Genomic DNA, 26,517 nt, shown 5'->3' on the forward strand with positions numbered 1-26,517 from the left:
TATATATAAATATATATATTTTGCATAATCTTATATCCGAAAGTCTAATAAATCTTGATTGATCCAGATCCGAACCAAGTCTGTCCTTTAAGGAATAAAGGTTTCAATCATGAATACTCTCAGCTCACAAGACTTAAGTCCAAGATTTTTTTGAGTGAATTAAATCTAAGATTTTGTTTAAGGAAAATAGGCGCGGACCGGTTGAATTGCTCTCATTGGTTGGCACACCCTCCCCTATATATATAGCCCACAAGAACTTGGCATCTTGCACTTCCTATCATTGCAAGGTTTATAACTTCTAATAGACATATAACCTCTCCTCTCTTCCTCAGTGTGTGTGTGTGTTTTAGTTATTGAACTCTGCAACTTTCCTTTCTTCTGATCACCACTAGCCGATATATATAGAGAGATATTGAAGCATTGAAGCATCATCCATTGTTTCCTTTCATATTAAAAATTATTCCAAGAGAGATGGAGTTCGGAAGCGTAGTGCAGTTCCTCGAGGACAAGACGATCCTTGTTACCGGTGCCACTGGCTTCCTCGCTAAGAGTATATACTCTCTCTCTCACCTTATCTATAATCTTCGATATCCTGTGTTGGTGCAGTTATCAGATCCCATGTAGATCGTGTGTTCCATCCATGTTTTGAGTTGTGTGTTTCACCTTCTAATGACTTGTGGGTCGGAATGTGCTGTGTGGTCTGCAGTCTTTGTGGAGAAGGTGCTGAGAGTTCAGCCGAATGTGAAGAAACTGTACCTTCTTCTGAGGGCTTCCGATGCCAAAACGGCCGCTCACCGGTTTCACAATGAGGTATGCTGCGACGGACATTGCAAACATGATCTCTCATATAGATATTGATCCTTTGACATGAAGAAATTTTATATTCAAGAGGGAATGAGTGAACATTGTAAATCTTAATTAATTCCTACAAAATGTAGATTCAGATGTTTTATTTGCTTAATTTCCTTTAAAATTTGTTACAAAATCACCCGACATACTATAATCAATCAAGGAGAGCTCACATTTTCAGTCGCATTCGAGTCAAGTAGCTAGACTTGATTGAGAGTGAAGGGATCATCATTATTCATTAACTTGGGTTTGAATTGATTATCGTTCAAGGGAAGAGTCCCCTTCATTTTGCTTTCAAGAAAGTTGATACAATTCTTCAGCCAACTTTTCTCCGACTGAACGTATATAGTTATATCTATACATATTCCACTGATATAAATTTCATATTTGTAAGTATTTGTGTATAAGACCATATAAATAAATTCCATGCAATAATAAATATATATCGGAAAAAAGTTTTTTTTTCCCCAAATTCTCTCGTGTTTATGTATATACTTTGATCAAGTTATCCCGGAAGCTACAATTATAACTAGCTAGCTATTCCCGACGACATATATGAAGTCCTTATGCAAAAAGCAAACGGATCCTCTCGACTTAATTAAGTATTAGTGCATGGATGATATATATATATATTAAGAGCGCAGTGTATATTATATATACCTAATTTTTGTTTATGGAATTTTTGTTTAATGGATCAATTAGGTGATAGGTAAGGACTTGTTCAGGGTGCTGAAGGAGATGTGGGGTGAGAACTTCAGTTCACTCATCTCAGAGAAGGTGGCCGTCGTCGCCGGAGACATCTCCGTTGATTATTTAGGGGTCAAAGGCTCTGACCTGAGAGAGCAGATGTGGGGCCAAATTGATGCCATCATTAACTTAGCTGCAACCACCAAATTTGATGAGAGGTAAATCAAATGAAATAGCTTATGCCGCGTCTCGTCAGATCAATGTGCAGACTACACATATAGGCCTGCATGCAGGCTCTGGTGTTTACGAAAATCATCGAGTCAGCGCTTAGAACCCTATCTATCGGTATATGTGTTGACAATGACATGCAAGCTACGTGCTGCGTTATGTGTATAACTATTACTCGTGTTTGTTTTCGTAGGTACGATGTTTCGTTGGGCATCAATACCTTGGGGTCCAAGCATGTCGTCGACTTCGCGAAGCGATGCGGCAAGCTGAAGGTTCTTGTCCACGTGTCAACTGGTCAGTGTTATTACTAGTCTGTACTTGACTTGGTTAGTTTTAGTAGCTCATCAGTTTGTGCCTGATCTTGCTTGGTGAGCTACTCATCGTCTTTTCAATTATTTAATTATATATATTCCATGGTTGACTCCAATGATCTTAATATATATATATATATGTTCCCTTCATGCAAGTAATAGGGATAATGCTTTTAATTAAAAGAAGGAAGAACTTATTATATTATTTTTCATTTATGCTGTTGCTGCTGCCTGGTGCTAAAACAACAGCTAATTAGAAACCCTAGCTATAGAAGAATTGACAAAAGAGATGTATATATATATATAGTAGGCCCAGGAAACCAAAAAATGGTTAGGCCGAGGATGTCCGGGTACGTGGACACGTGCAAAACTCGAAATTAGTAACATGAATTCTTAGGAAAAATATTTAATTGTTACATACTAATATAATAAAGCATGTGAGGATACTTCACCGAAAAAAAAAGTACGCGAGGATACACACATCAATTTATTGGAAGGGTAGCGACATGGTGAAAGTTGATGAAACGATGGTCGTCTCAGACATCGACTTATTATGCAGATACATATGTATTAATTGTTACTTTAGTTTAATACAACATGGGGGATATGAATACTATTTCTGGGTGTTAAATATCTTCCAGTTTTAAGAAAAAAGAAATTATATATATATATGACTGATGTTACCTATGCACGTATATATTATATAAAATAATTTATGCAGCATATGTGTGTGGGGAGAAGGGAGGATTGATAGAGGAGAGGCACTATCAGATGGGGCAGACATTGAATGGGGCGTCAGGGCTCGACATTGATGCAGAGGTGAAGTTGGCCCAGGACAAGTTGAAAGAGCTCACAGCTATGGGCTCCACCCCTCAGGAGATCTCTATGGCCATGAAGGACTTGGGCATCTCGAGGTCAATTATCGGCGCTCTCCGCTGGCTCTCACTCCAACTTATATCGCTTTCTGAAACCGGTTTATCGATCGATGCTGAAATATATATGATGCCGGTTGTCTATTACATATATAATTAATTAACGCCGATTGTCGTGGTACGTGAATGTTCGAAGATTTTAATAAGTCGTGATGTAACATATGCAGGGCAAAGACATATGGGTGGCCTAACACTTACGTGTTCACAAAGGCCATGGGAGAGATGCTCGTGGGGCGGTTGAAAGGAAATCTACCTGTTGTCACCTCTCGTCCCACCATCATCTCCAGTACTTACAAAGAACCCTTCCCCGGCTGGGTTGAAGGTGTTAGGTAATTAATGATCACATTATATATTAAAAAAATTAATTAATTAACTAATCACGTGCAATATAATTCTTAAGAAAACAAAAGCTTGTTTTCTGATAATTAATTAATTAATTGTTTGCGGATGATGTGGATGACAGAACCATAGACAGCCTCACAGTGAGCTATGGTAAAGGCAAACTCCCGTGTTTTCTATGCGATCCGAGGGGGATCATTGATGTGGTAAATGACCTAACATTAACATGCTCTTCGATTCGTTACTGTAATTAATGTTTATAACTGAAGAAAGTCCCCCGCCATTCTCTAATTAATCTAAAATCTGACATTGATTTTCTACATGCATGCAGATACCCGCTGACATGGTAGTGAATTCGATCATAGTGGCAATGGCAGCGAACGCGGGCCACCAGCGACCCGATGATGAGGTGATCTATCAGGTGGGGTCTTCTCTCGGGAATCCCCTCAGGTACTGCAATCTCGAGGAGTACGGGTATCGCTACTTTTCTGAGCATCCATGGATTAACAAGGAAGGGAAGGCCGTGATAGTTGGGAAGGTTAAGATCCTCAGCAGCATGGCCAGTTTCCGAAGATACATGGCCCTTCGATACTTGCTGTTGCTTAAGGTGCGTAACATCTATGACATCAACCGATTAGCTTCAGCTCTTCGAGTCCAAAACGATGAATAGATATCAACTGATTAGGTGAATATGAAAGGAAACAGTAGATGGTGGTTGCCGAACCAAACCATGCATGGATGGACCTAACATTAAAATATATTTCCCACGATGCACTATGATTGATGATGTGTGGTCCAACAGACACATTTGAGGAAATGTAGGGCCCTGAAAAGTTCGGACAAACCAAAGTTTGGATCCGTTTCATCCAAAATTGGTAAAGTGGTTTTGTGTTTTGGTCTTTGGACAGGGACTGGAAGTGGCAAATGCAGCATTCTGCCAGTTCTTCCAGGGCACCTACCTCGACATGAGCCGGAAGATTAATCACGTGATGCGTCTCATGGAGCTTTACCGGCCGTACTTGTTCTTCAAGGGAGTGTGAGTATATATAGATTTGTCTGGTGTCTTTTTCCGTTCTAAGAGCTTGAACTTGTGCCGACTCGATCGTTGTTCTTGTACAGATTTGACGACATTAACACGGAGAAGTTGCGAGCTGCCATGAGGGACAACGGGGCGGAGGCAGACATATTTTACTTCAACCCGAAATGCATCAACTGGGATGACTACTTCAGGAGGATTCACCTTCCCGGCGTTGTGAAATACGTCTTGAAATGAACATTTCCATTGAACATGTCAATAGAGAATGAGATTAATGTGTTTGCACGATTAATTTTCAGTATCTGAAAAGTTTAAGGAGCTTCGTCCTATTATAGCAATTTATATTATAGTGATTGAAGGCAGCATTCATATGGAACCAAAAACAGAGCTTATTGTGCTTGTGTTCTGTGGATTAATATTCTTTGTCATTATAAATGTCATCACAGTATGTACAACTGCTTCATATTCAATCCGATTATCTGTTTCAACAAGACCGAAGCTCATTTTCAGAGTTACTCCTCACATTTTTGAGCTTATATGGTTTCGAATTCAAAATGTGCCTACACAGCATGACCGATGGTGAGAACAAGAGTTGCATTGTTTCCAGAGTCCCTCGATAACTCAAACTCAGAATATGTGGATCAAGCAATTGAGCTGAAGCTCGAACTCAAGTCGAGGGCAGATGGATTACCCAAGAGATTATGAGGATGCTGGGTAATAGCTCATCTTCAATTTGCCAATAATAGTTTCGAATTACATTACATGGTGTAATAAGAAAAATCCATCTCAGCCCAACAGAGGTTCCAAGTTCAATTTCTCTTCCGCTATCCCCTCCTTCGACTCATAGCCTCCCTTCTGACTGAAAAAAAGAAAAAAAGAGAGAGAACTAGAAATCCACGAGCAAGGGCATTGTGCCCACTGATTTTTTTCCCTTTTTTCCTTTTCGTCTCAATAACTAGCTTTCTGAGAAATGTCAATGCACGGGAGACGGAGATCTCTCTTTTCTTTTACCGGTGATAGCCATTGAATTGACGCCATTTTGGTTATTTCTGCAACAGTCAGGATTTGATGGGACTCCATTGAAGCTCGGCCTTGTAATGCAAAGCCAAGATATTGCGGTTTCCTCATTGTTGTCGCTCAAGATGGGCACATGCCATGATCCTTTGCATGATTCCTGAAAGAGAGCAAAGTTTTGTATCATCTATGCCAGATAAATAACACGTCCACTGAAGAATATAGACATACCTGAATGACTACAGAAAATGGAGGTGGCATAAGAAGCACCGGGCTTCCTTTTGTGAAAGTATAACGGACCTAGATGTGAAAAACAATCAGGAGAGCAAAGGTCTCAACATCCGATAATAAATTCTAAAAATGATTGAAGACAGCTAATAGATAGCTCACAAGTTCTAAAAAAAAAAAAGATTGAACTAATTGAGAGCGCATACTTGATGTCTCTCCTTCCACTTGAGGAAGACGTTGCTTCCCAGGAGCTCAAAAATGTGATCTCGCATCTCATCATTTGTCACGATAAGGCATCTCAGTTTCACGGTAGCATAAAGCCAGTACCTAAAGTCACGACAACATAGTTGAATTTGAGAAGCATTCCATCACCAACAAAAGAAAGCAATCAAGCCGTGAAGATTAAAGCGAGTAATATTAGGACTACTATTGTATACCAATCATCATTCGATCCACCAGGGGTCGTATACAAGACTCCCTTGTCTATCCATTCGTCCAGCAGCTTCCTATGGGAAGGATTGTCCCGGAGAGCTCGGAAGCGTTTATTGTGCAAGACAACAAGTGGCCATTTGCTTCCGCTCCTATTGTAGAGCTCTTTCACCACCGCTTCAAGCTGCACTATCGCAATTGGGTATCATACGTACTTTGGGTTAGGCAACAGGACACTTAAGGAAAACCAAGCCAGTGACATAATGGTAAAAAGATAGATATATACAACCTGAGGAACAGAGAAACCTCCATCTGAGAAATTCTGCTGGTAGAGTCCAATATTTGCTCCATCAACAATAGCTTCATAATCAGCATGTTTATTGAGCCAATCCTATACAGAGGAAATGAGATTGTAGGCAATGACTAGACAATAACTATGAATAGCGCATGATAAAGAACAAAAGCACACCACTTGTCTAAAACATAGTCCCGTGCTTTGAACTCTCAATCAGCCAATAAGATTCCGTCAAGTTAATCAAGATAGTCGGTAAGAACTATGGTCCATTCAATTGAACTAAGAAAAGCATCTGCAAATGCCAAATCCAGCAAGCAAAGACAGACTCTCACCAACCTGAAATTCGCTAAAATTGGCCTTAGCCTCCCTTTCCATGGCCAATGCAGCCACAGAATCCGCAAACATCTCGGTCTCCACATCATCAATATCTACACAAGCCAGCTGCTCCCCACAACATTCACAAACTCCAGATTCATCCACACGTCCTCTCCTCACATTCCACTTCCCCTTGCCGACCCACCCCATCCCGTGAAACCCTCCGCCGTTCCTCAAAACTGAATCTTTCAAGCGGCCCACATCATAATTCACCTTACCAGCTTCACAAGCCCTCTCTCCTCGAAACCAATCCTCGATTGCCTTTGCAGTCGCTTCACTAACAGACCGGACGCAGTTCCTCAGCTTATGCAGATACTCATAAACCTTCTCGTCTCTGCCCACCTCAGCACTTACTCTCAATAAAGCCATGAGCCCGGGCTCCTCCGGGGTCAATCCCGCACTAGCCATATGCTCCTCGACTTCATAGGCCTTCTCTGCTTCGGAGTTGTCGCAGAACCAATACAAGGCGGGATCATATGTGCGCAGCCTGGGGAGAATACCATGCTCCCCCATGGACCTAACCAATGCAAAAGCGCGATCGCCTTCCCCATTTGCCGCGGCGAGCCGAGCAACGGCGGTGGCGGTGGCCTCACTGGGGCTGATGTTGGAGGACAGCGCGTGATCGTAGACGCGGAAACCGAACTGGATCGCTGATTGCTTCAGGGAAGGGTCTGAGGCGACGCAGTTGGAGCATATGTAGAGGAGGGAGTTGACGTGCTGTAGATTCAGGCGGAGGTTTTGGGAGGTTGCGGCCTCATAGAGGGCGATTGCGCCGTTCAAGTCCTTGTCTTTGGAGCAAGAGTTGAGGTTTAACTGAAATTCGATTTCAGAGGATGGCTTCTTCTTCTTGGTCTTCTTGTTATTCGGCTGATTTTGAGCTCCCGCCATGAACGTAATAGCTGATAATCTGGGAATACGCAGGAACCCTACAGCCTTAAACCCCGCTAAACAGTTCGACAGTTCGACTTTAGTATTACGAAACGGTGAATCCCGCTCCGAGGTAGGAGACAACGGCCTCGGTCGGATCGAACCGAACCGAACCGATCTGGTCGTCCTTATGGGCTTTCTTTATGGGCCTTGAGCTCCCAGTTTAGCCCATTCAAATATATGGTCTATTTCCTTTTCTTTTATTTATAATATATATATATATATATATATATATTCTACCTTTTTTCTTCTTCTTTTTTTTGTGTGGGTGAAATACATGTATTCTATCTTTGGTGGAATTAGGAGCTCATATTGAACCTGTGATATGTATATGTATATTTATTTACTTTATAATAAATAAATTATACTGGGAAATCGGAATAGTTGTCTGTTACTTATAACAAGTAATGTAGGTTACCGGTAATTCCATTACCAGCGATCCACCAAATGCGACCCAAATGTTTATTACATTGCTTGGTAAATATTTTTACCAGATTTGCCGTTTGGGCTGCTGCGCGGTGTGCCCCTCGTTTGGAAAAATCAGTGATAATGAGTTTGGCAGATTTCATACAATTTTGATCCGCCCCCATCAGCCACCTGCGCACTCTCATGTCTATTGCAGGAGATGTTCCTGATTGTGATATGTATATATTACTAGCGTGATTATTCCATGTCTGCTTGATCTTGTTAAAATTATTTTGGATCTGAACAAGCCAGTCAACCATGATACCCCTCATGCCCTTAGTGATGTCCCGTTGCACCTCCACATAGCCTCATTTAGGCCTTCCCAAGAGCTGAAATATCGAAATGGTTATAACTACATATAAATATCACAAAGGGCTAATTTAAATTTCTCACTCACATTAACATGTTACATAACTCCACAATATGTAGATCATTATAGATATCATGCGCATAGATGCTGCGCCAATATTGGTGATTTCTGGGCTACCGCTACTGGAAATCCTCTGTCGTGCAGGATATCTATAATAGTCTGTGTTTTAATGCAAGTGAGAATTTTACATTAGCCCTTCGTGATATTTACTATTATAGTTATAAATGTTCGATTTTTTTAGCTCCTCCAAAGGTATAAATGCGACTATATGGAGGCGGTTCAATGGAAAATCATTAAGGATATGAACAGAATCTTGGTTGACTGGCTTTTTCCTATCCAAATAATTTTACGGTGATCATGTTCATTAATCAATCTTAAGTAGGTAGATCTTGATGATGATCAGCACCGGTAAATAAGTAATGTTGTTGGGAATTGAATTGAAATTTACGAGAGAAATTTCCCTTTGGAAATTCCCTTTAATACTCGTCGGAAGAAAATCCCGAGGTCGGTTTTTTAGGAAATATTTCCTTTCAAAAATCGTAACTTCCGATGGACTTCCCACAACTTTGTCCCTGACAATGAAGGAAATTCTCGTCGAAGTGTTATTAGAATTTCCGACATTCCTCTACTAAGGAAGTCAACCTTGTTCTCCTGAAAATCTGTATATGATGGAAGGAGGAAAATTCGTGCTCAATCAAAGAAGGAAATCACGTAATTGACCCGTTATATATGATTTAATTTTATCCGAAATGAAGCATCTAAAAAATAATAAGAGAAATACTAGTTCAGTTCTCATAAAATCAAATATAATCCTTATAAGGTGAAAAATAAAGGTTACTTCGAATGAATATCACGATTTGTTAAATATGAGACTTTTAATAGTAGATAAGGAGGGTATAGCCTAATGGCGTGTGTCCCCCTAATAATCAAACAGTTATAGATTCGAATTTCACGTGAAATTATCTATGTCCCTTTTAATAGTTATTATTATCTTTTTTGTGGAGCTATTTTTTTTCGGTATGAACCATTGTATCTTGAAACTCAAATTGGCCCTGACTAATTCAGTCGAGCCAGGTTGGCCCACTAAAAGGTAAAACTCTCTCAACGTGAATTTTATGCATTCACAAGGATTTGAACCCGAGAACTTGCTTAAGCGGAATAAGCGTCGAACCATTTAAATCAATTTAAATGTTTTTTTATTTTATTATAATAGACTCATAATACTTCTTTGTAACCGAAAAGGAAAGAAGAGAGGAATTTGGCTAGTTGTAAACAGTTTAGGCCTTTTTTTTATAATTATTGAGGTCCATTTGAAAGGTAATAATTATGTGTTAACTTCTATTTTTAGGTAATGCCTTTTTGTTTTTAGGTAATGCCGTGGCTGCTGACCATTAAGTTTTTTTTTTTTTTGCCCCCGCCGCCCCCCCCCCCCCCCCCCCCCCCCCCCCCCCCCCTAAATGAGCAAATAGTTTTGAAAATGTCCATGGATTACTAGATCTACCTAGGATTCTCTCATTTCAATGCATTATTAAAATCTAAACATATCTAACCGAGGTCTAAAACCTAAGCTATATCTAGAAGGGGAAAAAACACGCAGAGCTTTAGCTGAAGAAGATTTTGAGCAAATTAAACGACTAAAGTAAAGAGAATTTTTGTTCACCAAAAAATTAAGAAATTTTTTTTCATAAAGAAAGGACATACATTCAGAATATCTGTAGAAAAATATTGCGCAACAATTTTTAGAGTGTTTGCCCTAGAATAGATCATGGTGCTATCAAACAAATAGTTTGACATTCTTATATCGACTAAGGCATTTTTTTTCGCTCGGTATCAACCAAGACAAATTTACTATTTACAGATCTATGATATATGATAAAACCTTCTCACGTGTAATTTTTTTTCCCTAGATCCTTCTCATGTGTAATTATTCATGCATCATAACATATGAAGCGTGCAAACTTGGAAAAAAAAAGTACGTAAAAGATGGAGAAAAATTGGAATGAGAAGCTTCATACCTTATAGTCCTTTTCGAAAAATGAAGTTACGTGATTCCCTTTCTATTTCCGACAAAGTAAAGAATATGTGATTATTAATTTTATTATGTGACTTACAGTTGCAAGGCTTAAGTGTTTTATTCTTTTCCATTTCAAAGAATTTTATTCACGAAAGTACATAGACAACAACACTCACACAACATTAGACAAATGGAATAATTTATTTAACACAGAGATCAGATTTGTCCTCGCTTCATTGGCCTTACTGCATATTCATGCATGCATGCATGGTATAATTAATATAAATGAAAGTGTATTTACTACTTCAGGAGAGATTGAGTTCGGGGAGATCATTTTGATCATCTCTTGCACACGACTCCATGACCGTCCTCTCCGCCCACGCAGCTCAAATTAGCGTACTCGAAGCTGCCAGTTGAGTTCCTGAGGTGGCCCAACTGCCCAATGAACCGGGAGGCAGCACAGTCGGTTGTGAACAGGCCAGACGAAGCGAACTCCCTCTCGCCGCCCAGAACCGGCATCGAGATCCCCATCTTGGCCCTGCTCACATAGTTCCTAGCGTAGGTCTGTCCCAGGACACCGGTGACATCACCGTTCAGCGAGTAGAACTTGAAGCTGAGGTCGAGGTGAGCAAAGCAGTCTTCCTGGGTTATGCCGTAGTTGTGGATCAGGGAGTCCTTCTCGGTGATTGGTACCACCGTAGCCTTGATCTTGAAGTTGCTCTTTGCCTCGATATCAACGGAATTCATGTCTCGGGTCCGCGTGACGGTGATGCCCGGAGCTGATGGGGACTGCCAGGAAGCGCCCTCGTAGTTAGGCAGAGAAATCTGCTCTCCATCAACAGCCACGGCGAGGCGATCAACGGCATCGTCCCACGTGACTGTCTTCTCAGCACCTGAAAATAAATAAAGTTCATATAATCCAAGAGAGTTCCATTTTTTTAATGGAGTTCAGTACGTTTGAGCATAGAATATATTCGAAGCGACGAGATCACTTACCTATGAATAACTTGTGTTTATCGAAAAGAATCCCAAGAGCCTGGACCCATGTGAAGTCTCTCTTCATGTTGTAATTCTTTTTTCCGATGAAGTGACCGTTGATGTGGAGATTTGAATCGGAGACTAAGCAAAAATTGCGATCTTTCTTGCCATGGAAATAGAAAGTGATACCATCACCACCGATGAATCGAGGGTCTTGACACACCGTACCTACTCGGTCACAATCTGTTTCATACATATATTGGCAGATATGCACATATACTTCATCATTACAATCCGCATATAACATTAAGTAGAAAAACACAAAAGTTGAAAAAAAAATGCACAAATAAATCTTCTTTTTTTGTCTCATTTTTGTATATGTATACATTAGTTCATTAGAATTAAACTGTATTAATCTAATTAATTACCGCAAATGGCTTTGCAGGTGACACAGTCGACCCCACATGTTTTAGGGCAAGCGCTGGGGCAAGTGTGCTCTAAGCCGTAGCATTGAGGGTATGCTTTGCTCCTGCATCTCACCCTACTTGCACCAGAGGCTTCCGACTGATCAGGTGGTGGGGGGGGAGTGGTGGCATTGCCCGAAGAAGGCGGGGGAGGTGGTGAAGTTGTTTGTGCTGGTGGCGGAGGTGGCATAAAGCTTGCTGGAGGGGGAGGAGGAGGGTATTTCCAGCTATCCACTGGTGGAGGGGGGCTCCTCTTACGTGGCGGCGGTGGCGGGCTCCTCTTACGAGGTGGAGGAGGGGACCTAAGGCGCTTTGGCGGAGGTGGTGGGGATGGAGGTGGAGGTGGTGGAGATGGGACTGGGAAACAAACAGGTTGGCACCGGGCACAGTCGACCGCACAGGTTCGGAGACACGTGTTGGGGCAGTAGAAGGTCTGTTTGTAACAAGCCGGGAAGTTCCTATCTTTGCACCTGACTTTCTTGGCCTTGGGTGGTCCTCCTTCGGCCACCACAATGGGCATCAAAAGAACGACCAAGAACATACTTAGGCGCCCCGCAACTGATGCCATGGCTGTCTGCAACTTCTAGTTCTAGCAATAAATGTATAAAATTTCGAAAGTGGTAATGATGAAAATTCTATCTCTTGGCTCTATATATACACATGGCGATCATAGTATACATATACATAAATGAAAAAGGTTCAGTCCATGTGATGATGGATTTCTAAGCTACTTAGCCTAAAATTTAGAGGCGTGTACTCACTTTGCTCTCTTTCCAAGTGAAGTAACTCAAAATCAAGACTCCCCTTTCTCCCTCCATAGCTTTTTTTTTTCGTGTGCATATATCATAATATTCGAAAACCCAACGAACTCCTGCTAATTCAGTTAGAGTATAGTCCATTCACTAAGGGGCAAAGACTCACAATTAAGTATTTTCTCTATTTATAAGATTTGAACATAAAATCTTAATTGAGGAGAACAAGCATCAAAACTACTTGAACCAACCTTATTGATCCCTCTATGCAATTTTACCACAAATCTCTTATGATATTACATGATTAACCAATATGTTGAGTACATCTTAAGACCTCACTTAAAAAAATTTTAATTATTTTAACTGGCGGTGCCTAAGCAATATTACATTCTGAGTTTAATTATAGCATGTTCTGATAATACTTGAGGTGAAGAATAATACTATTATATATCTTTGGTCGTTATATATGTTTTGGAAAGAAAAGGCCAACGGCCATCCCCAAGGGGCCAAGTCAATGGTCGACCTGCAAAAATCTTAACTCAAAAGTAAGTGTGGATTCATTTGCAGCATCTACACGCTGGTAACTGGTCATTAATGTCGTTATATCTGTTTCTGGAATGAAAGTCAACGGCCTTCGCCAAGTCAATGGTCAACCTGCAAAAATCTTACTCAAAGTAATCGTGGATTTGCAGCATGCATCTACACGCCTGTTAACTGGTCATTAGCTGTCAAGTAGTCTGATCAAATATAAGGCACGCGGTTTTTGGATTGTGGTAAGTAATTAATTGGAAAAGAAATATTATATACTCCAAAACAGACGACATCGCAGTGCTCGTCCTCCTGACCCTGCCAGCATAGTTCTACGCCTGTAGTCTGCTCGAGGACGCCGCTAACCGCTGCGTTTGTCAGCTTATAATAGAACTTGAAGCTGCAGAGGTAATGTTCTAAAAAACTCGAGTTTTAGTAAATAACTAATCAAGTAGCTCTTATATCATAAAGATAATCCAAAATATGATATATTCTCTCTTAAGAGTGTCCAGCTAGAATCAAGGATCTTTCACTTTTCTTTTTCTTTTTTTTGGGTGAAGGATCCTCTCCCTATTTAAATAATGTTAGACAATTCACCCAAAAAAAGAAAGAGAGAAAATAATGTTAAAAGACATTACAAGTAGAAGGAAAGACGTAAACATGCATGGAATGGAAGGAGTTGAATATAATATATTTTCTTCCTTCTATAAGTAATAAATTGTTAGAGAATAAATAATCCATTGACCTTATAAAAATGTCAAAAAGTAATTAACGAGGCAATTATGTGATGTCATAAATTTCCTTCTCTGGTTAGATGTGAATTTTCCCATCATATGCAAGATTTTTTCTTTTTTCTTTTTATAAGAAAGGTCATATGTTTAGTACAATGAAATGAAATTCTAAATATCTAATTAAGCGTAACAAATAGTCTCACATGAGTATTGAACTTAGGATCTATTGATCACCAGGTAAAAGTATGCGCCACTACGCTTCACCCTCTTTGATGTGCAAGATTTCTTAGAGGAATCAAGCTAGGTTGGCTTCCTTATGAGATTATGAATGTTGGAAAGTTTATATAATAACACTTCTCACTAAAAGAAATTCCTTCATTTCCGGAGGAAAATATTGCTACAGAAAAATTGCCCTTGAAATTTTTTTCTGAAGGATTTTCAGGGAAAAGATCCCTGAAGCTGCCAGCTCATATGATTTCATCTGTTCTATTATGTGGGGTGCATTTCACACACATACGTATATATATATATATATGCTATTACAAACGAGAAGGAAAATGTGTCCGACTTTTTGTTTACGATAGTGCCATGTCTGATAATTTTTAGAAATTTAAAATATTTTTCGGTTACAAAAAATTTAGGATGTTTATATTAGAGAAAAATTAAGAATGAATATGTCAATTCAAACTCTTTTAACCACCCACCCACTGCCACACAATTCTTTCCCTGCACTCCACTTCTCCCAATTTCTCTCAAACTCTTCATTTTATTTTTATTTTTTAAACTCAATTTTTACATGTGTTTTATAATTCATAAATTCTCAAATATATTTTTTCCAAAAATTCTCAATATGATTAGTAGAACGATTTAGTAGCATTTTCTCGGGCGAATCACATAGTTAAAGGACACTATTAATAATTAAAAGTTTGTAAGAACAGCACGTTAACACGCATTCTTGTTTTCATAGGGTTAACACGCAGAAGGACACGTGTCCTTTAATTTTTTTTATTCTAACCCTCTCTTATTTTCTTTTCTGAGTTTACCCACAACTTTTGATTATTTTTCAGTTTAACCTCTTCTTTTGATTTCATCTAACGTCTTTCGCAAAATTCAAAGATATATAACGTGTCTAAACTATCTATTTATATATCTTTAAATAATCTCTTCTTTTGATTTCTTCTTGCCTTTTTTTCAATTGATCCTTTTCTTCAGTATTTTAAATCCGAGCCGAATAAAGTAATTAGCTAATCCAATTAACCCATTACGCCAAATTACAATCGTTATGGTTAACTAATCTGGTCGTTATGCTTAGACCAATGTTTTTAGAAAAATAGTTTTTCCAAACTTTCATCTAGAAAAATTAGAAAAAATTACGTATGAAAATATGCTAGACAAACAAATTAGGATATTGCAATGTGTTTTTCCCCAAATATTTAATGGTTTCAAATATTTGAATTTATATAATAAGATAACGTAAGATAATAAATGATAATTATTTTATAATGAGTTTATTCTTCACGGATTCATGAATGCTCCAAATTCATTTTTTAATACATTATAATTATTTAAAGGGTTAGTCACATCAAAAATCATAAACTTACAGTGTTTTTCCAAATTTAGCATCAACTCTCAAATTTTCCAAATCTAGCAGCATGTTACCCACGTTAGACCAAACATATTATCCGTCTTTAATTCCATCATGGTTCTTGACGTGGCAACTAATGGCTGCCAACATGACCTAAAGCTACAATAAAACAACACAAGTGGCCTTCTTCATCCAGCCAAATTTTCAAAAAAGACCCATATTTTTTTAAAAATTTTAACCCAAAATATTTTGGAAAAACTAGGGATAGGGAAAGTGGACCAGGGCCAGACCCGACTGAGGGCTCCCCGCCAACCCTTGACCCCTGAGGTAAGTTGGCCTGAGTCCGACCACCTCACCGAAGGGGTCGAGGGAGCCCCCAACGTGACCTCAGGCGAAGAGGGAGTAGGGGAGCCCCCATCCTGGTCAAGGCCCCCCCTCCCTTCTTCCCCTATTTTTCTATCAAGAAAACAAGGGAAGAAGGGAAGAGGAACCCGACCCAGCTTGGGGCTCCCCCGCCGACCCTCAACCCCTAAAGCAAGGTGAAAACTAGGGAAGAGAGGGGGGGCTCGACCAGGCTTGGGCCTCCACCACCGTTCCTCGACCCCTAAAGCGAGGTGGCCTAAGTCTAGCCACCGCCGTTCCTCAATATATGTGCATTGCTAGTAAAACTCTCGGAATTACTAGCAATGCACATTCTCACTAAGGTGGGAATCCACATTTCCACACCCCCTCCATGGTAATCTATATTACCACTCAAGTGGGAATGTGAGAATGATAAGACAGTCCAAACCAAACACGGGAATCATGTGGGCCCAAGAAATTTAAATCAATTTTTCTGGGAATTCACATAGGTTCCCACATACCAAACACCACATAAGAATTTTCGCTATTCACAATACTCGAATTCGGGATTTTATTTGAGGGAAACAAGCACAAAATCATTTGAACCAACCCCTTATTGGTTGAGATCGGTACTCACTACGGCCGGTCAATATTTACCCTTATGAGTGCGTCATATACTGAAGCTACTTATTCTGTTCAAAAAGTTAAACAAGATGCAAAATTTCATAGTTTAGATAGAAACTAAAAACATCATCCTAATTATTTAATATATACTACATAATACAATATTTATCCAAAAAAGAAGAAGAAGAATACAGTCCCCCGACTTTAAATTTTGTGAAATTCATACTGAAAATCCTATAATGAACATAGATACAACCTGGTAAGGTACACTTTGCTTATATACATGCATGTGCTTAATTGCCAAGCAAAAAGAAAAAAGAAATCCAAATAAATTGTTTAACCATTTGTTTACTGAAATAGGACTATCTCTAGAATTAAAAATGTAAAGGGCGGCAATGTGATCATCTTTTTCCTCCACCACTCCACTGCATCTGCACGCATGCATATTAATATTGAATCATACCTCTCAAAATGATTCTCCCCCGACGTTGGAGTTGCAAATTCTTCGCCCATAAATTCGCAGAACATTGCAATCTCTGCCATTGCTCTTATTTGGCTTAAATTTCAACGTAAGTTCCGGCATAATTAGCGACAATACTAAATAATAATGGAAGTCGAAATTGCGAGGAGACAGTTGCACTATACATATATGGGCTTAGATTTATGATGCAAGACTGTCCACAGGCCGAAATATCATTGAATTGCACATATTTTTAACTCTCTCTCTAATGTGAATTGATCTAAACTCTTTAATTCTGTGAAAACTTTTCAATGGCTTTTAACTTAGAGGTACGAAAGGAGCTAATCGGTAGCGCACTTATCCGAGGTTCCGGATACATTTTACCCTCTCAAATACATATCATAACCCTTGAGTGATAGTGTAACATTCATCAATGGTGTTATTTCCTCCGGATTTGATGAGAAAATTTATGAGATAAATTACAAACTCGATTATTATAATGAAAATTTGATTAATGAAAGGAAAAAAGTGTATATATACACATTTAAATTGATATTCAAATTTATGATTTCTTAATTTGGTATGACTTTGCATGTTCAATCATAAGCATTTTGCATATAAATATTCGTATAACACTTCAACCAAAAGTAGATGTATCACATTACATATTACACAAAATTAATATACAACTTCTCTTTACCTTTCTGGAAAAAAAAAACTTTTCTCTTTACATTACTGGAAAAAAAAAATTTCTCTTCGCATTTAAACCAATTTTTGTATATATGATTTAAACAGAAAAATGGATTTTGGCAAGGCATGTGAACTAGGCTTGATTTAGGATTTTTATACTATACACCGCATGTGCAAACTATTTTTCCACAAGCGGCTCCTAGAATTGTGACAAGTGTCTTCCTTTAACTTTAACTCTAACACCGTTAGTTTTTATTTTTTTTCGGCGTGAACCTAGGTATCCGAAAGCTCAATTGGATCCCCAACTAATTCAGTCAAACCTGGTCGACTCACTAAGAGATAAAGCTTTTTCAGCGTGAATTTTATGTATTCACCAGGACTCGAACTTAAGACTTCACTTAAGTGGAATAAATGTCGAACCACTTGAACCAATCCACGTTACCTTTTATTTTAAATCATATTTTTGTAATCAAAAGTTTTAGAAATTACTGGAAATATGACATTCATTTCCTGATATAGTTTCAACTAATTTGGAAATTATCCATTTCAATTTACACTAGTCACAAAATCTTTCCTTAACTGTTTTCTTTTTTCTCGGCTGGACTAACTTTTTTTTTTTTAATATCACTATACATTTCTTAGTGATTGAATTACAACTTCATCACCTTATTGTTTCAAGTAGTAAAAATGTTATGCTCCCTGGTCAATTAGAAGAAATGATATAGGCTTTGAGTATGTAAAACAAACTCTAGTTTACATACTGTTAGTATCAATTACATGACATTATATTTAGTTTTGTTCTAACAAGAATTAATAAATCATGTATTTAACGTTATCAATCTTGAACATTGTTTTGAACTTTTAGCTCCGTATAGTTCTTAGCACTAACTTGTCGGTCTTATTTATCAATAAGAAAAAACACACAATCATATGTAAAGGAGGCAAAATTTTATGGAAAAATTTATTATTGCTTAATTATAACTGTATAAAAGGACCATTGAGGATTACGAGATGATCAAAGACAAGTATATATTATGAAATTCACTCAAGCCCGTAAGGTCTGACCAATTTTTAACTCGTTGCAATGATTTACACTTGGTTTGGAAGTGTTATCGTTGAAATATTGTTGTCCAAATATATGTACTGAAGTATGCTGAAAATAAATGTTAATTTTAGAATAAGTAAAAATGTTTGGAATGTAACACTTGAAAACTGCTGAAAGTAAAAAAATGCAATTATTAATACTTGAAACATATAAGTAAATTTTATAAGCATCTATTAACTTGAGAAAAATCACGTTTGCAACAAAAATTTCAACCCAAACCATGATTTAAAAACTCTCATCAAACACCAAATTTACTTAAGATTATAAGAAAAAAGTGATTATAAAATCTCCCACTGCACTCTCAAATAAACTCTTAACATCAGTATGATTCAACTACTTAAAAAAGAATTAATCAGAAGTTACATTCTATACACTTCAATAAACTAAAATGAAATACTCAAAACAAACACAAAATTATTCCCGTTACACTCGTTGAAACCCTTCATAAGATTTTCGTGTCATTACCATTTCTCAAATAGTGAGTAGAATTTTATGGGATGTATAGATGATATGAACTATAAATTCTCAATAAGTGGAAATTATTTTAGGATATCAATGACATATAAATGGTAATAATTTATAATATTAATTAAAAAGATACCATTTTTTTGGTAAGAAAAAGATGCCATTTAAGTTTTAAATAAAAGATAATGGTGTTAGAGTTAAAGTTAAACGAGGACACTTATCACAATTCTCACAATTCTAGAAGCCACTTATGGAAAAATAGGTTGCATAGACCGGCGGGTTTTTTTGGTCGAGGCAATCATTTCTGAACAATAAAAAAGAAAAACAAAGGTAGTTCACCCAAAAAAAAAAAAAGGTATTCCAAGCTGGGCAGTCAACATCTTCATCGTACATAAGACTCAATAATTTCCTTTTTTTCTTTCTATTTCTTTGTATTATTGCTGGACAACAAGAGAGACGTTGCAAAATGGTTGGTCTATGAAATATATATGTAATTAATAATTTGGCAAAGAAATAAGAATGGTTCCGAATCAGATCCAACTAATTCCTACATGGGTCCAGTCTCTCCCGTAGGCCTCTTGAGCATTATGTAATATGAGTAGTTGGATCTCCAATTTATCGACGTTAACTAGTCAGGAAATGGATACCCGTGCTTCGTGTAAAGATTCATAGCAGTTAAGGATTTTGGTTGGATTTCCGATTGATTCTGGCTTGACTTGAATCTGATGATTAGGTTATATCCCAACCCCAAGATCAGAAGCAGGTGGCTCCAATTGGGCTTAGTCTGTCAGGGGTGAATTCCATGGAAGGAATTGGTTTTCCCGGGAAAATTGTTTCCGGTAATCGGTTATCATTTTTAGCTGATAACAGCAATGACAGTTTGTACAGCAGTGAAGAGTATTATCAAGAAAGCCGAGAAAACGGAAATGAATGACCACAGGCTGCAGAAGTAGGTCCTCATCATCGTGGCCCAGTTGCTGCAGTAGAAGGACTTGATGTTCCGGAATTGCTCCGAGAGGTAACGGTTGTGGACATTGAACACCAAACTCTTCCCCAACTTGTTGAACAGATTAGCCACCAAGATCTCGTCTTGAGAGAATCTCGTGATGATCCTGTTGGAGCAGAGAAAAGCCACGTCCTTGGGGCTGGTTTATGAGGCAACTCATGAAGGAGACGTAGTCGGTAAGGTACTTGGGCCCTGGCCCGGAATCTTGGCATTGTTTGAGAGCGAGACAGTTGATGAGTAGCGTGCTCGTGAAGAAGTCGTTAACTGTGATGGATGGAATCTCGAGGACCCGATCCTGGAAATTAATGTCCAGTGCTTTCGAAGACCTGAACTTGATCCGGGAAGGCCTGAGTTGGATTGCAGATTTGAATGGATTGATCCAAGGGCCGATATTGCTCCTTTGAGCAGCAACGACTGATCCGATCTGAAGGGACGAGGCTCAGGAGGAACAGGTGGAGTAAATGGTTGCCCCTTAGGTTTGGAAACCGGTCAGCCGTTTGACCGGGTCTCGGAAATGCGAGATTGAAGACGTCCAAGGCAAGTATCGATAGAAGGTTGTCCTTGTAAGGCCCCTCGAGGTTGTTCCTAGTGCTCGTGAAGAGGGACTTGAGGACCAAAAAGGGGAGTTGGTTCTCGAGCTTTAGTAGGTCACGGATTAGGACTGGAATGATCCACGGCTGGGAAAATATCCGGTCATCCTTGTCTATTCGGGCTGCTTCTCTCCTACCAAGATGTCACGAAACAGCCGTCGAGTAACATCATCTCTACAAAATCGCCACTGGACATGAGAACCGGTTCTGAGCAGCAATCGCGCATTTGCTTCTCCATCATCTGGGTCATATCCTCGATGTAGTCTCTGAGGTTCTCCAGTCCTCGGGCCAGGAACAGCTCGAGGAAGAACCATTTGTGCTCTTCGAAATCGAGTAAGTGGGCCTTCCCCCTTTGATAAGGGCCTATGGACACGATCTCAGGCTCCTCGAACTTCCGGTTGATCCCACGGAGGGTAGTTGGGAGCCTAAAGATGGAACAACACGGCTTCCTTCTTTGGGTGCTCATACGGGTGGCTTGCCGTTCCTCGAGCCTGCGATGGACCCGAGCCAACGAGTAGTTGATTGCTTCAAACCTCGGGTGAGGCAATAGAGACGGATCTTCGCTGCTCGGGCCTGCTCCAATGGATTTGAGTGGAAGCTATGAGCTTGGCCCATTGGGCATATGTGGCGGACGGCTCTTCATAACTGTGAAGTCATTCTCTTCCATAGATCCGGAAGCTGACCCTGGTCGGCTCGCCATTTCAATGGCTCGATCTTCCATTTCATCTATCTCTATCGCTCTGTGAATGTAATCCATTTCCGTCTATATGTTTCAAGATACGAACTTGAACGGAAGGAGGGGAGGGGAGCAGATGATGGAAACAGAGGAAGCATACAATTGAGATGGAGATATGATATCCGACGTCTTCAGAGGGATCAATCTACAAATAAACAGTGATGTGTAAGTTTCATTCGTAGCTTCTGCCAATTAGATGGGAAAGGTAGGTTGAACCTTCTCTAAGACGGACGGGTTGATTGGAAAAATATTAGGCGCGACTAACACATATACTGTAGTATATAACTTTTTATTCAGTAGTGTATGTCACATTATCTTGTGGAACTCACAACACTTATTTCTTTTATATTTTTCTTAATATTGGATTGATACTAATAAATGTCACTATCTTGTGTTAATATCACCTAATATTTTCTCGAGTTGACCCGTGCCGGCTGGCGTTAGTCAGTAGTTAGTCCAAGTCTTTCATTGCACCCAAGGGATGTGTTTACTGAGAAGGAGGGCCTAATTGAAGATCAGATAAAATAATAAGGGCCTGGCTGAATTAACTTTTTTTCAAGGGGCGTCACTGAAACAACATTGAATCTTGACGGACCAAACTGTCATATAACCAATCCGCTTCTTATAACCTCCACGTGGCAGCCCATGAATCAGCCACTAAAGGGCATAACCGTCATTTCATAACAAGGGGCGGGACCAGAAATCGCGGCTCCCTCCTTGTCCGGTGGGGCGGTTTCGCGCCTTATCCCCTGAAGAGTGGAGCCTCTGCAATGGCGGTGGTGGCCGTACACAATGTGCTGCCGTGCTCGAACCTCACCCCCCTGAAGTACAGCAGGTCGACGACGAAGCTCCCGACTCGCTTGGAGTCACGCAGAGCTGCCCCCGGCTCAGCTGTCACCAGGTGCTGCGAAGGGAGTAGCGGCGAGGCCGGCCGCCTAGTGACGGTAAAGAACGGTAACGACTCGCTGGAGATATGCAGGATCCTCAACGGCCTTTGGCAGACCAGCGGTGGGTGGGGCAGGATCGACCGGGACGACGCCGTGGAGGCCATGCTCCGTCATACCGACGCCGGCCTCTCCACATTCGACATGGCCGATCACTGTATGTAATGATAATGCTATTTCTGGGCTCAGCTTCCTGCCTCCTAAACCCTAGCTCTCTCGACGGGATTTATTCTTGGCAAAGTGTAGAATTAGGGTTCAAGGATGCAAAATAAGGAAAAAGTTGGGACCTTTTAGCAAATAAGGCGAAACCTTCCTGAACATAAAGTGAAGAGCTGAGACATGGAAGCAGCAGCAGATAATAGGATAGGAACATTCCATACTATTGCCGAGGATACTGCATTCTGTGTGTTATTGATAGTTCTTCTCTTCCTTGAATTCTGAAATTCCTGTACTGCAAATGGCAGAGCTTTTGCAGCACCCTTACGGCAAATTCAACTTTAACTCAAATCAATTTAAATGCCAGAAGAGTCACTCACACAAAAAGACCTAGTTGGAGACCTTACCTGTGTGAGCTAACTGAAGATAACCACCAGACCGTGGTTAAGAACAGGAAGGATTCGATTGATATGTGCTGTGTTGTGAATGGGATGTGGCAGATAAGTGGTAGATGGGGTAGAATTGACAGAGAAGATGCTATTGATGACATGCTACGATATGCAGATTCGGGATTGAGCACCTTCGACTTAGCTGACATATGTAATAACTTTGCCAAAGTTGTGTTTGCTGGTTTCTGTCCCTCTGAGTCTGTCGCTTTCATGATAGAAAATGTGTAGGTGATCACATGAGGAAGGTTTGACAGTAAACTGTATTTGCATATACTAGTTAAAGAACTTCGATTGCCTAATTCTTTTACAATCTCAGATGGGCCTGCTGAAGATCTCTATGGAATCTTCATCAATCGTGTTCGCAAGGAACGCCCACCAGAGTACCTAGAAAAGGTCCGTGGGTGAGTATCAAATATGTATCAAAGTGGGATAAAAGAATATTGAATGGCTTAAGCTTTCGCATTCTAACCTTTCAAGGATTTTGCAGTCTCACCAAATGGGTGCCTCCCCCAGTTAAGATGACCAGTGACTATGTCAAGGAGGCTATTAATGTTTCAAGAAAGAGAATGGATGTGGCTTCCTTGGATATGCTTCAGTTTCACTGGTAAGTACCCCTTGCGTCTCCAGTCCCTCTCATATTTTTATTTCATCATAAAAAGGACTGTTCTTTAGGTCTCTAGTAGATTTCTTGAATTATGGGTTCTGCTAATGAGTTGAAATTATATCTGCATTGCCTCTGAAGAATTTGTCTTACAACTGAATAGGTGGGATTATTCCAATCCTGGTTACCTTGACGCGCTGAAGCACCTTACAGATCTGAAAGAAGAAGGTCAGTGCCTCGTCTAGTACATTGTTCACTTTAACGTTTGTTTGGATCACAGGTTGGGAGGGTTATGGAGGGGTAGGTTATGAAAGGTTATTACACAATTTTATATTGTAACCCTTCCTAACCCAAAATCCAAACAAGCTATAACTGATCAGCCTGGTTTTCTTGATTCTCTTAAGTTTCTTCTTTAACTGGATGAAGGTTGAATCTGTAGAGTTACTCCTGAAAGTGTTATGCAGGCAAAATAAAAACTGTTGCTTTGACTAACTTCGACACAGAGAGATTGCAGATAATCCTTGAGAATGGAATTCCCATCGTAAGCAATCAGGTAGAAGCAATTAATGTTGTAAAAGTTTATTTTTGTTACTGAGAAATATCTATTTCTGACTGGAATTTTATCATGCAACTTTCACCAGGTGCAACATTCAATTGTCGACATGCGTCCTCAACAGAAGATGGCAGAGCTTTGTATACTTAGTGGAGTTAAACTCATAACGTCTCTCTCTCTCTCTCTCCTCCCCCTTCCGCCCCCCCCCCCCCCCCCCCCCCCCCCCCCCGGCCTGTCTCTCAGTCATTCTTCTGGCTTCTTTTTTCAAATGCCGAGTGCTTTGTTGCAGATATGGTACTGTAATGGGTGGTCTGTTGTCTGAGAAGTTTCTCGACACTAACTTGTCAATACCTTTCGCTGGCCCTCCATTAAACACTCCTTCTCTCCAGAAATACAAAAGGGTATGTAAATTTTCAAGATCTTTTACATTAGTTTTGCCCAAGTATTCTTTCTGGAAGAAGTCAGAGCATAAAGTTGTGAGCTTTTGGAAGCATCTGGCTTTAAAGCTCTAAGCATGGTTGGATTCTCATCAGAGGACCAATGTGACAGAACACTGTTGGATGCATTCCTTTGCTAGCAGGGCTTCGGCCCATCTCAATTGAAGAGTCTTCAATCAGTAATCTCGTAATCTCGACCGGCTCGAACCACTACGTTATCCATGCTCCGGCTTTTTTGTATATTCGAACAAAGGAGAAAAAAAATATAAAGAAGAAGACTTTGGTTTGAAATTATCCAGTGTGTCTATGCAATCACCTATGCAAGTAGCTACTGGATGTTTGTTATTTCTCTACTGATGATGGGGTTTACAGATGGTTGATGCGTGGGGAGGATGGAGCCAATTTCAAGTTTTGCTTCAGACTCTTAAGAAAGTGGCTGACAAACATGGGGTTACAATCCCGACAGTTGCTGTGAGATACATACTTGACCAGGTAGGATTCATCTTTTCTAACCGACTCAGTTCAGTATATATTCTGCACTGCTCTAATAATTTGGTCCCTAAACTTGCAGCCAGCAGTAGCAGGATCCATGGTGGGCGTTAGACTCGGCCTGTCGGAGCATATTAATGACTCAAAGAAAGTATTCTCCCTAGTTCTTGATGAGGAGGATGTAAACAGTATAAAGGAAGTTTCTGAAAGGGGAAGAGATCTCCTTAAAGTGATCGGTGATTGTGGAGATGAATACAGGCGTGCTTGAGACTATTACTAATGCCTTGAAGCATATGTAATTGCTCCAGATGTTGTACTGGCTTTGTAGTATATTATCTGAGATCTTGTATATTCGCCAAAACATACTGAGATTTTGTCGAACCATATGACAATTTTGTTCGTTCTTTATGAGAGAGGTGTAAGGTTAGCTCGTGTTCCTGTTCTTGTGCTGACTGTTCCCAAGTCAAAACTCGCTCTCTTGCCATTCCTTTCACCGACGCTGTAAACATCGGATTTATATGTTCCTCATTTTGATTCAATAATACATTAATCTTTTCCAGTTCTTCGGTAAGATATTTCTTCCATGAAGGCCAGTAATAAATTCAAGCCAGTCTCAAATTGTTGAAGAAAGGTTTCATTTGCAGAACATATCTCCTTACAAGAAGGGCACATATGGTATGCCAACATATTCACATTCCGAGACATCTTTACATGCAGATGTAATGAAATTCGACATGGTGAGAAGTGAGAACAATGTCTTTCTCCGCCAAATCACAACCAATCGCCTTTGGGAATATGCATGTACTGGAATCAAATTAAACCCCAAAATGTGGTGAGAAGTACAAGGACCTTTGATGACCATTTATCTATCCACTATGATGACCATTTATCTAACCAATAGACATATACACACACACACATATATATATATATATTGGTGAATAACTATGGTTGATATGAACTTGCAAGTGAGTGACAATCTTCGCATATTCCAATATCTTTATCTACTCTTATGGGTGCTCTGCTCGGCAGAGAAATGAACTCGAAAGCCTCAATCTTCATTTTGACTCCCAGTTCCTCTACATTATGCAGCAGATGATTTCTATCACCCACACGTCCCAAATTCATCCATCCATTCTTCTGTCTCAGCTAGTTTAGCTGAGACCTCCTTCCTCGGCTTCTCATCGGAGACAAATTTGTAGATTTCTTTGTAAATCTCAATGCAGCTCAAGCTTCCTAGTAGGAGGAACACTGAGAATTTATTTTTCGATGCACATCCCAATTACCTAATGCTAGGAGGACTTGCTTGAGCATCGAATGCGTGTAGATATTG

At 39.7% G+C, this 26,517-nt stretch overlaps 4 protein-coding genes across 5 annotated transcripts; 2 read left to right on the plus strand and 2 right to left on the minus strand.

Moving 5' to 3' along the window:
• Nucleotides 1-281: 281 nt before the first annotated feature.
• Nucleotides 282-4,877, plus strand: LOC116210046 (fatty acyl-CoA reductase 3-like). Its single transcript, XM_031543839.1, has 10 exons — nt 282-550; nt 707-810; nt 1,552-1,754; nt 1,958-2,058; nt 2,797-2,989; nt 3,175-3,336; nt 3,471-3,552; nt 3,678-3,953; nt 4,255-4,382; nt 4,466-4,877. The coding sequence occupies exons 1-10, from the start codon at nt 472-474 to the stop codon at nt 4,617-4,619; spliced, it is 1,482 nt and encodes a 493-aa protein (XP_031399699.1). The 5' UTR covers nt 282-471; the 3' UTR covers nt 4,620-4,877.
• A 188-nt stretch (nt 4,878-5,065) lies between these two features.
• Nucleotides 5,066-7,681, minus strand: LOC116212067 (proteinaceous RNase P 2-like). The gene is made up of 6 exons (XM_031546657.1): nt 6,685-7,681; nt 6,343-6,444; nt 6,062-6,237; nt 5,831-5,951; nt 5,628-5,696; nt 5,066-5,556 (listed from the first exon to the last, which is right to left on the minus strand). Exons 1-6 carry the CDS (start codon nt 7,609-7,611, stop codon nt 5,356-5,358), a joined length of 1,596 nt encoding a protein of 531 aa, XP_031402517.1. The 5' UTR covers nt 7,612-7,681; the 3' UTR covers nt 5,066-5,355.
• A 2,920-nt stretch (nt 7,682-10,601) lies between these two features.
• On the minus strand, nt 10,602-12,553 carry LOC116210416. The gene is made up of 3 exons (XM_031544283.1): nt 11,906-12,553; nt 11,496-11,720; nt 10,602-11,392 (listed from the first exon to the last, which is right to left on the minus strand). Exons 1-3 carry the CDS (start codon nt 12,507-12,509, stop codon nt 10,839-10,841), a joined length of 1,383 nt encoding a protein of 460 aa, XP_031400143.1. The 5' UTR covers nt 12,510-12,553; the 3' UTR covers nt 10,602-10,838.
• Nucleotides 12,554-22,209: 9,656 nt separating this feature from the next.
• Nucleotides 22,210-25,743, plus strand: LOC116212370 (flagellar radial spoke protein 5). 2 transcript variants are annotated; one of them, XM_031546937.1, is made up of 9 exons: nt 22,210-22,656; nt 23,421-23,505; nt 23,592-23,708; nt 23,869-23,933; nt 24,170-24,258; nt 24,347-24,426; nt 24,548-24,659; nt 25,068-25,187; nt 25,267-25,622. In XM_031546937.1, exons 1-9 carry the CDS (start codon nt 22,326-22,328, stop codon nt 25,450-25,452), a joined length of 1,185 nt encoding a protein of 394 aa, XP_031402797.1. In that variant the 5' UTR covers nt 22,210-22,325; the 3' UTR covers nt 25,453-25,622. The 2 variants fall into 2 exon arrangements, with proteins under 2 accessions (XP_031402797.1, XP_031402798.1); XM_031546938.1 differs by lacking the exon at nt 22,210-22,656 and adding an exon at nt 22,702-23,255 and having other exon boundaries at nt 25,267-25,743.
• Nucleotides 25,744-26,517: the final 774 nt, after the last annotated feature.

This window comes from Punica granatum, chromosome 6 (genome assembly GCF_007655135.1).
Source record: "Punica granatum isolate Tunisia-2019 chromosome 6, ASM765513v2, whole genome shotgun sequence".
Taxonomy (NCBI): domain Eukaryota; kingdom Viridiplantae; phylum Streptophyta; class Magnoliopsida; order Myrtales; family Lythraceae; genus Punica; species Punica granatum.

Bases quoted from the DNA above. Each gene is read 5' to 3' on its own strand.
- LOC116210046 (XM_031543839.1), top strand. From the start codon at position 472: ATGGAGTTCGGAAGCGTAGTGCAGTTCCTCGAGGACAAGACGATCCTT. The intron at 3,337-3,470 runs GTAATTAATGAT...TGTGGATGACAG, and splicing joins GGCTGGGTTGAAGGTGTTAG to AACCATAGACAGCCTCACAG. The intron at 3,553-3,677 runs GTAAATGACCTA...ACATGCATGCAG, and splicing joins CGAGGGGGATCATTGATGTG to ATACCCGCTGACATGGTAGT.
- LOC116212067 (XM_031546657.1), bottom strand. From the start codon at position 7,611: ATGGCGGGAGCTCAAAATCAGCCGAATAACAAGAAGACCAAGAAGAAG. The intron at 6,445-6,684 runs GTTGGTGAGAGT...TCCTCTGTATAG, and splicing joins CCAATTTTAGCGAATTTCAG to GATTGGCTCAATAAACATGC. The intron at 5,952-6,061 runs GTATACAATAGT...TCGTGACTTTAG, and splicing joins GGTGGATCGAATGATGATTG to GTACTGGCTTTATGCTACCG.
- LOC116210416 (XM_031544283.1), bottom strand. From the start codon at position 12,509: ATGGCATCAGTTGCGGGGCGCCTAAGTATGTTCTTGGTCGTTCTTTTG. The intron at 11,721-11,905 runs GTAATTAATTAG...TGTATGAAACAG, and splicing joins CACCTGCAAAGCCATTTGCG to ATTGTGACCGAGTAGGTACG. The intron at 11,393-11,495 runs GTAAGTGATCTC...ATTTATTTTCAG, and splicing joins TAAACACAAGTTATTCATAG to GTGCTGAGAAGACAGTCACG.
- LOC116212370 (XM_031546937.1), top strand. From the start codon at position 22,326: ATGGCGGTGGTGGCCGTACACAATGTGCTGCCGTGCTCGAACCTCACC. The intron at 23,709-23,868 runs GTAAGTACCCCT...ACAACTGAATAG, and splicing joins GATATGCTTCAGTTTCACTG to GTGGGATTATTCCAATCCTG. The intron at 25,188-25,266 runs GTAGGATTCATC...CTAAACTTGCAG, and splicing joins TGAGATACATACTTGACCAG to CCAGCAGTAGCAGGATCCAT.